Here is a 9,081-nt window from a genome sequence, read left to right as displayed (position 1 = left end):
AGCAGGTAGCCATCACCGGTACGCGCGGCCGCCATCTACCTCGCGCCTGATAAAACAAAGCAAAATCTAAGTTCTCGGCAGTACCCTCCGACCGAACACGGCCAGGTTCAAATCTTTCCTCAATCGATCGATCGATCGGTAGCTGCTGCGGAGCGGGAGATGGCGCCTATACGGGTGCTGACGGCGCTGGACCATGCGCGCACGCAGTACTATCATTTCAAGGCCATCATCATCGCCGGAATGGGGCTCTTCACCGACTCCTACGACCTCTTCTGCATCGTGCCCGTCATGAAGATCATCGGCCGGGTGTACTACCCGTCGTCGTCGGCCGGCGATGGGGGCCCGGGAGTGATGCCGCCCGCCGTCGTGTCGGCCATCGTCAGCATCGCTCTGCTGGGCGCGGTGGTCGGGAACCTCCTGTTCGGAGTGCTCGGCGACCGCGTCGGCCGGGGCCGCGTGTACGGCGCGTGCCTGCTGCTGCTGGTGTGCAGCTCCCTGGCCAGCGGCTTCTCCATCTGCCGGACGCGCGGCTGCGTGCTCTCCAGCCTCTGCCTCTTCCGCTTCCTCCTCGGGGTCGGCGTCGGAGGGGATTACCCGCTGTCGGCGACCATCATGTCGGAGTTCGCCAACAAGCGCACGCGCGGGGCGTTCATCGCCGCCGTCTTCTCCATGCAGGGGTTCGGGATACTGGCCAGCTCCGGGGTCACCATGGTCGTCGCCGCCGCGTTTGATCGGTTCACCGGCCACTCGGCTCCGCTTGACACTCCGGAGGCCGCCGACATCGCCTGGCGTGTCATACTCATGGCCGGCGCCGTCCCCGCCGGCCTCACCTTCTACTGGAGGATGGCTATGCCGGAAACTGCCAGGTACGTCGCACGTCCTCCTAAGTTCTAACTTTGAGTGATGCACAACCAGCTTTCGACCACGTATTTCCCTAACATGGCACTAGTACGATGATGATGTACATGTGGAAAAGCTAGTACTCTTGCACGGTTTGATATGTAAGACGTCTCCGTGCCATTGTCGTTACATTGTCACTTTGTTAGGTCACCAACTCACCATATTGCTCAGGACACGTCGAATAGTTTGCAGTAAGGGCGAGAGCGTGTGCTACTATTTCTGACTACATATTTATAATAATCCGGCATTATGTTACAACAACATACTCTCTCTCTCTTTCTCTCTCTCTTTTTATTTACTTCGTGTTGTAATAACACCTAAGACATATCACATGAAAATTTGTAATAACACCTAAGACATATAATATGAAAATATAGTTTTTAACGATGCTAATAGATTTAACAATACCAATATAGATATTTAGACAATTTATAAAATTTAACTCTAAATAAACCTACAACGCAAACTAATTATGAACAGAGCAAGTAGCAATACATTAAGACACAAAGCCACCTCAACACGCACTCACGCAGTCGCGTCCCTGGCGCATTGATTGGTAGATTAAATTAAAATGCGATGATCGGTGCAGTATACTGACTTGTATCTCAAACAAATAGCATGGAGAAGAATATACCGTGGGATACTTGCGATCCGGAGAAGACACTGCTTTCTGATGACGAGCGAAGAAATTCAGTTTGCTCCCCAGACACGGACCTGGGCAATTTGCATAATTCTTTTCTCTGTGCCCAATAGTACACTGCAGCACGAACAGTTCATTAAGTGCCTGTCCCTTCACACGATCATAACATCATTACGTATTAGTTATATTTTTCTAGGTTCAGTATTACTATATCTTATCGTTAAGTTGCCTAGCTCTGACCTTGCTGGTAACCTCTGAGAACTAGTCAGGCATCTTGCTATCAAGTTGAAGCATACTAAAACAACTTGCATACTTTTTTTAAACAACTTGCATACATCTATATCTGCCTCAAATCTGTATCTTACTATTGGATTGGCTCTGTCACGCGCACACCACACGTCAGGTCGCCATAATAAGGCAGTCAAAATAACAAACTGAAGTAGCATATACTGACATTTAATCTGCCCACGCAAGTTCAAAAAGAAAAAATTCTGCCCCACTCTTGGCAATAAACATAATCAGTTGATGACGTCAGGTGTTTGATTACACCAAAAGCTAAAGTAGCATTTCAAAGAAAGCTAAAGTGTGTTTACCCGCAAAAAAGAAGCTAAAATGTGTTGACCAACTAAAGATAACTAACTACTCTGCCCACTGGCCACTTGTACATGCAGGTTTACGGCGCTGGTCCAGCACGACGTGCTCAAGGCGACCAACGACATCGGCCGTGTCCTTACCGACCTTGACCTGAACGGCCTAGACGAAGACGAGGACGCGGCGGCGATCCCCCGTACCCCGGCGTCCTTCCGGTACGCGCTGCCGGCGTCTCAGTACGGCCTCTTCTCCCTCGCATTCCTCCGGCAGCACGGCCGGAACCTGTTCGGGTGCGCGTCAACGTGGTTCCTGCTGGACATCCCCTACTACAGCAGCACGCTGTTCCAGTCCCAGATCTACCGGCCGTGGTTCCCGCCGGCGAGCCACCAGAACGTGTTCCGGGAGGCGTACGACGTGGCGAGGTTCCAGGCCATCATCGCCGTCGCCTCCACCATCCCGGGCTACTTCGCCGCCGTCCTGCTCATCGACCGCGTCGGCCGGCGCTGGCTGCAGATGGCCGGGTTCTTCCTCATGGCCGCCTTCCTCTTCGCGCTGGCGGGACCGTACGACCACTACTGGCGCGGCAACGGAAAGAACGCCTGGTACATCGTGCTCTACGGGCTCACCTTCTTCTCCGCGAACCTCGGGCCCAACACCACGACCTTCATCCTGCCGGCCGAGCTCTTCCCGGCGAGATTACGGTCGACGTGCCACGGGATATCGGCCGCCGCGGGGAAGGTCGGCGCGCTCGTCGGCTCCGTGGGGTTCCTGTGGGCGTCGCAGGAGCGGGACAGGGGGGAGGTGCAGGCCGGGTACGAGCCCGGGATAGGGATGATGTACGCGCTGGTCATTCTTGGAGCCATCAGTCTGCTCGGGCTCGCCGTCACGTACTTTTTCACGCCGGAGACGATGGGGCGGTCGCTGGAAGAGAATGAGAGCAGCGAGCGGGAAGATGACCTGCAGGATGGCGACGGCGGGATGGCGATGCGGTTGCAGGAATTGAACCTGACGCCCAAGAGCCCGGCCTCCTTGGTGAGCTCGCACGTCAGCTCATCCCCTATCCATCCTCACCGCTTCTCGGTCTGATGGAACTTGAGAACTTAATTAGTGAACGGGTTTCATTTTTTTTTCTTTCATTTTTTGTTTATTAGTTTGTGAAGTACTATACATTTCGTGCGCGAAATGTTTCGTTTGATTTCTTCATGCAAGTTACCTAGCTTGAACTATAAACATTGAAACCGTGACAGGTCATATATGTAAATATGAAACAATGTAATTGTCGGAGAACTGCAGCTCTAGCGTGCATCGACGGTCCATTTGGGCCATTTGAAATGATATTTTGGACAAATGAAGAATCTTTCGCATACATATGGGTGTTAGATTATATGTTTCGGTTAAGCTAAACTTGTAACGCAAGCTAGGGTTTTAGGCTTAGTCGGTTGGCTCTACTATTTATATCCCTTGTACCCCAAACAGTTTTGTATCAATTGTGAGACATAATACAATCTTACATGGTATCAGAGCAAGTTCCCACTACAGCGCAGTTCGCCGACATCTTTACCAAGGGACTGCCAACACAGCCGTTTCATGACATTCGTTTCAGTCTCAACGTGATTGAACCCCACGTTGACACTGCGGGGGGATGTTAGATTATATGTTTCGGTTAAGCTAGACTTGTAACGCAAGCTAGGGTTTTAGGCTTAGTCGGTTGGCTCTACTATTTATATCCCTTGTACCCCAAACAGTTTTGTATCAATTGTGAGACATAATACAATCTTACAGGTAGTTACCGGGGAAAGGTGTGTCAAATTTTATGTTACTTCCAAAAACGACAATTTTAAATGGACCTTGGTTATAGTGTATGGGGCTGCTCAAGATGAGCAAAAACCTGAGTTTCTAGCTGAACTAGTGAGGATATGCGAGGATGAACCCCTGCCTATGATTGTTGGAAGAGATTTGAACATCATTATGCCAAAAGAGGACAAGAATAAGGATAATTTCAATGAGCATTGGCCAGTGAAAGTTTAGACCTGAGAGAGCTAACTTTATCGGGGTAGGAATATACTTGGGCAAACCGTAGAGATTCACCTACATATGAAAAACTTGGCGGAATGTTAGCTAATGTCGACTGGGAGCGGAATTTTCCCTTGATGTCGGTTAGAGCGTTAACAAGATCCGGGTCTCACCATACTCCACTTCTTTTAGACACTAGAGAACAAGCTTTCATTCGTAATAATTGTTGCGGTCAGAAACCCACCGGCGAGCAGCGACGGGCAACACGGTAGAGCCGGGAGGCTCCCAGGACTGCGGCTGGCCCTGGTCCCTCCGAGCGACGGCCCGCAAAGAGTCGGCACGCACGTCCGATGCTGATGCAAGGGCGTGCCACCTGACCTATACCTGGTCAGGAAGGTGTTGGATGTGCCTCGCTTAGTTTCCTGCATGGCATACACGTAAACATTAAATACGAGCCTCGATCGGCTCTCAGGTTGTCCTGTGAATCGGCTCAAGGAGCCGATCCACCCATGATGCGTACGAGGTGTACGATCAGATGGTGGTCCTGCTTGATCAAAATAAAGCTAAAACGACCTACTACGATTTAGGGTTTTCACCGCATAATCGGAACATCCTACTCGTGATTGAGCTCGGCGGCCACGCACGGTGATCGTAAACCGACCCTAGACAAGGCCTAAAAACCAACACGAAGTTGATCCTCGGAACATCCTGTCTAGGGCTAGCAAACTACACCCTACGCGCCACTGGATCCTTCAACCCGTTTGTAAGGCCTAACCATGCAGATATTAAACTAATCCTTGAAGAACAAGGAGCAATCATAATGGATCGGATCTACTAAACAATGATCAAGCGGGGTGCCGCCCTTACATCTAAGATAGGTGTAAGGACGGCTAGACGTCTAAGGGTTGCACGACGACAGCATATGATACGATGAACAATGCTAACCCTAACACATCTATGATAACTACGTTGCTCGCCATCAAAAAGGCTTCAGTACGAGCAACGCATGAACAACGAATAAACGTGTACCGCCTAGATCGCAAGATGCGATCTAGGCAGCATGATGCTTACCCGGAAGAAACCCTCGAGACAAGGGAGTTGGCGATGCGCCTAGATTGGTTTGTGGTGAACGTGATTGTTGTTTATTTCATAAACCCTAGATGCATATTTATAGTCCGTAGACTTTCTATCGTGGGAATAATCCCAACCGGGCACGAGCCAAACTCTATCTAATCGACACGTATCCTACTATGTTACAGATACACGGGCAAACTAGCCTAAACTTTGTATACAAGGCCGATTCATGTATTTCTTCTATGTATAATCTTCAAGCCCATCTTCCATCGCGGTCCACCTCTGATCCGGTCAAATTCTGGTGATAACACATGCCCCCCTGGTTTTGGAAATGACAATTCCAAAATCACTCTATTTTTTTCTTCGTCGGGTCATGTCGTGGCAGAGCAGAACCGTCGTGGTATCCTTCATCATGATGCCTTGCCTCCTCCACTTTATCACCAATCTAAAAAATCCTTCTCATTAATGAAGGAGTGTTTTCATTTAACTTTGCCGATAGTCAAAGTCAAGCACTCCCAAAAGAGCCGATGGTATCACATCAGCCTCTACGATAAAACAAGAGTAAGGCCAACCTAACTGCTCCTCCAAACGGTAACCTGCGACCTCCATCTGAGAAAGCAAACTCAGATCCCCAAATCGCCGCCCAAGCAGCCCCGCGAACCTCAGATCTCAACCACGCCGTCCCCATTTCTCAGCGCATCAAATGGCGGAATCATCCAATGCCAACGCCATGGTCTCCGGTCTGAAGGTAATCCTCAACCGCCTCTTCGCCATCCGAATCAAGGTTAGGATTAAACAGCAAACACCTGAATTAATGCCTTATTCCGTTATCAATTTTAGGTTTCAGATATCCTGCTGCCGCACCCTTCTCTCCCAAACTCTATGTGTCTTGGCCCCCGTTCTTCCGAGAGTCCCGCTCACTTAATCTCATGCGAGGCCAATAGAATCCCCTTCGCGAACCAGAATTTAGATCTGACTTCCTGGGCCGATTGCCTGCGAGCCTGGCCTAATCCTCCCGAAGGTTGGGTGGCATGGTACAGTAGAGTGTCCAAAACACACTACGCTACCTGGGATACGATAGGGATAGCCGATGCCTTGTCATTATCATTGTCTCCTCTTGAAAAGAATGAGAACATCCTGAAAACCATCGGCTACTTTTGGTCTGATGCACTAAACTGCTTCATGTTCGGCCATGGCCCCAAGACACCAACTCTGCTGGACGTGGCCATGATCACAGGCTTGGACATTGCATCCCCAAGCCCCTCTGCCTTTAAATTGCCAAAGGTCCCTTTCACCCTTTCCTCCAAAACAGAGTGTACAAGCTGGGGCGCCTACCTCAGGCGTTATATGAAAACCAAAGGCCCTGTGACAGAAAGAGAGCACACAGCTTTCTTGAACTTCTGGCTGGAGCACTTCATATTTTGTGGTCCTTCACTCGCCCCAACCAAGAATTACCTCTCCCTGGCTTATGAGCTCGCCAAAGGTACTCAACTTGGCCTTGGAAAACTGCTCCTTGGAGAGGTCTATCGATCTCTTCAACTCGATGTCCGTCAAACTCGTTCTCCCAAAGGACAGCTTAAAACAGAGGCCCCTGGTGGTTTATTCAGTTATGGGCCCAGTTGTATTTTCAAAACCAAATCCCAAACTTCCCACCTTTGGCCACCTGCACCTTCCCAGATGCAAATGGGAAGGACATCCGATGCACTAGCTATGGCCAAGCTCTGTATAGTCTCCCAGGCAGCAGGCTGATCCCCAAGGAAGCAGCAGAGTGGTTCAAGATTTTCTTCCAAGGCCTGGACAACCCCCTGTTCTTCCCCTATACTGAATCGGAAATCTTTGAGAATCCAGTCTCCTTCCGATTAGACAGCCTTGCCGATGACGCCAACACCCGGCACCTGTACTCTATCATGATCCGTCCTTGCTTTCTCCCAGTCGGTATGAGTACCTCAAATAGGATCATTAAGCCCGGTTATGAGTCTTACCAACCGGTGGTAGTAGCCCGGCAGCTTGGCCTCGGGCAAGTGCCCCCACACTTCTTCCTCCACCACCTGACAGCAAGTAGGGCTGAACTGCCTGACATTCTTACTGGCCAAAGGTGTTATACCTTCTTTGACGCTCTGGCCATTCCAATTCCTCATAACCTTTGTTTCACCACCACTACCGATGGCTTCGAGACTTGGTGGTCGATGTGGAAGACCCACGCCTTCGTAAGAGCTCTAGGACCGTTGCTGAAGCAACTTGATGCTGAATATGACGTTCCTGCACACCAGGTACCATTACATATAAATTACTTGCAATGGCTCATGACGATTGTCTGTAACCTGACTTTATTCCTTGGCAGCAACAGGATGGCCCAGAGCCCACACAAGCCGACGGCTCCCCTTTCAAGCTTCTTCCACCAGCCCCGGTGGTTCTCTTCTGTCAGAGCTCACCGCCCTTGAAGAAGGTCATAATGCAGAGCCAGCCGATTTCTCCGAAATCGGCTCCCAAGAGTAAAGCATCCTCGGGGTCAGTTGCCCCCCGAGCCTCAACCCAGGCGAGGAAGGCAGTGAGGAAAGTAGCTGCTAGAAAAACCCTGAAGCGCAAAGCTCCTGTCCAAGCAAGCTTGCATGTAAGCTGACTCGTGCCTCGACCAAATTCATCTGTCTTCGCTAGTCTTTTGTAACATGGTTGTACTTCTTCTTTCAGACTTCCACTGAAGAGAACTCCAGTGAGGAAGCACAGTCCAGCCCAAGGGACTCCATCCCGGGCGATTCTGAGAGATCCACCACACAGAGCCAGACGGACTCGCCAGCGTCGGCTTCTAGGAAAAGGTCGACTCCCGAGCCTACTGATCTCCAAGATCCGATCAAAACGGGGTCACGCGTGAAGCGTCGATGCGTCAAAAGGGCTCGCAAAGACCCACGAGTTTCCTCGCCGAGCCAGGAAGTTTCAAATGTAATTACCTCAACAGCTCATATTCCATACCGTCCCGTTGCTAATTGGATCGGCTCACCATTTCTTTTGCAGACTAATGGGACCTCTAGATGGGACGTTGAAGAGGTACCGATGCCATCCGCCACGCTCGTCCTAACCACCTCGCCGAGCGTGGCTGACCAAGTAGCTAACCTGGCCCAGTCCACCGAAAAGCCGATTGTCGCAACATCGGCTGCCCTTCCTTCTTTGGGAGAGGTACGCTCCACTCTCTCGGGCCTACCCTTTTCCTTTGTTGTATGCTCATACTCGCTCTTGTTCGTCTCGTCGTGGTTGTGATCTTTCAAGCTTGCCGACGTTCGATCCCGACTCCATCGAGCCGCCTACTTCCAAAGCAGGTGAAGAGCCAAGCCCTAGCGCGGTCCATGGCCCGCTCCAACGTCTCAAGGTTTTGCTCTCCTCCTCGGTCGAAACCCCGGTCGAAAACCCCGAGGCGCTCAAGGGCATCCTCGAAGACATCCAGCCCCATCTCCCGGTGACGCCGCAGGTTAAGCTTTGGCCGGCCGTGACTTTGTCGGTTTTCGGGTCAAGGGTGCAGTCGGCTCGTCAAAGAATTACTTCGCCGCGCCCGGCTTCCGTTGAGAGCCGATATTGCGTACAAATGTCAACGGCTCAACGAGAAGAAGGCCGCTTAGACGCCAAAACCGACACTTCTACCAATAGTGCCGAACTCGAGATCTTGCGCAAGGAACTCGGAGGACCCGGAAAAGAGGGTCGTGGAGACCAAACAACTTATCCAAGACAAGGAAACCCTCATTGCTCGCTCTCAGGAGGAAGCAAAAGGCCTCATAGCCGATCTGAAGACCGATCTAGCTGAAATTCGTGCCCTGAGCAGTCAGCTGGTGACGGGCAGAGACGAGGACGACGAGGCTGAGATCGCCGAGGTGGAT

At 51.0% G+C, this 9,081-nt stretch overlaps 1 protein-coding gene across 1 annotated transcript; it reads left to right on the top strand.

Annotated features, from left to right (window-relative positions):
- Positions 1-612: 612 nt before the first annotated feature.
- Positions 613-3,217, top strand: LOC124677367 (probable inorganic phosphate transporter 1-9). The gene is made up of 2 exons (XM_047213360.1): positions 613-866; positions 2,212-3,217. Exons 1-2 carry the CDS (start codon positions 613-615, stop codon positions 3,215-3,217), a joined length of 1,260 nt encoding a protein of 419 aa, XP_047069316.1.
- Positions 3,218-9,081: the final 5,864 nt, after the last annotated feature.

This window comes from Lolium rigidum, chromosome 1 (assembly GCF_022539505.1).
Source record: "Lolium rigidum isolate FL_2022 chromosome 1, APGP_CSIRO_Lrig_0.1, whole genome shotgun sequence".
In the NCBI taxonomy this organism is placed as follows: Eukaryota; Viridiplantae; Streptophyta; class Magnoliopsida; order Poales; family Poaceae; genus Lolium; species Lolium rigidum.
The sequence above is the reverse complement of the archived record's forward strand: the minus strand, read 5'-3'. Positions and strand labels throughout refer to the sequence as shown.

Coding starts and splice junctions, on each gene's coding strand:
- LOC124677367 (XM_047213360.1), top strand. CDS start 613: ATGTCGGAGTTCGCCAACAAGCGCACGCGCGGGGCGTTCATCGCCGCC. Junction 867..2,211: donor GCTATGCCGGAAACTGCCAG/GTACGTCGCACG, acceptor TTGTACATGCAG/GTTTACGGCGCTGGTCCAGC.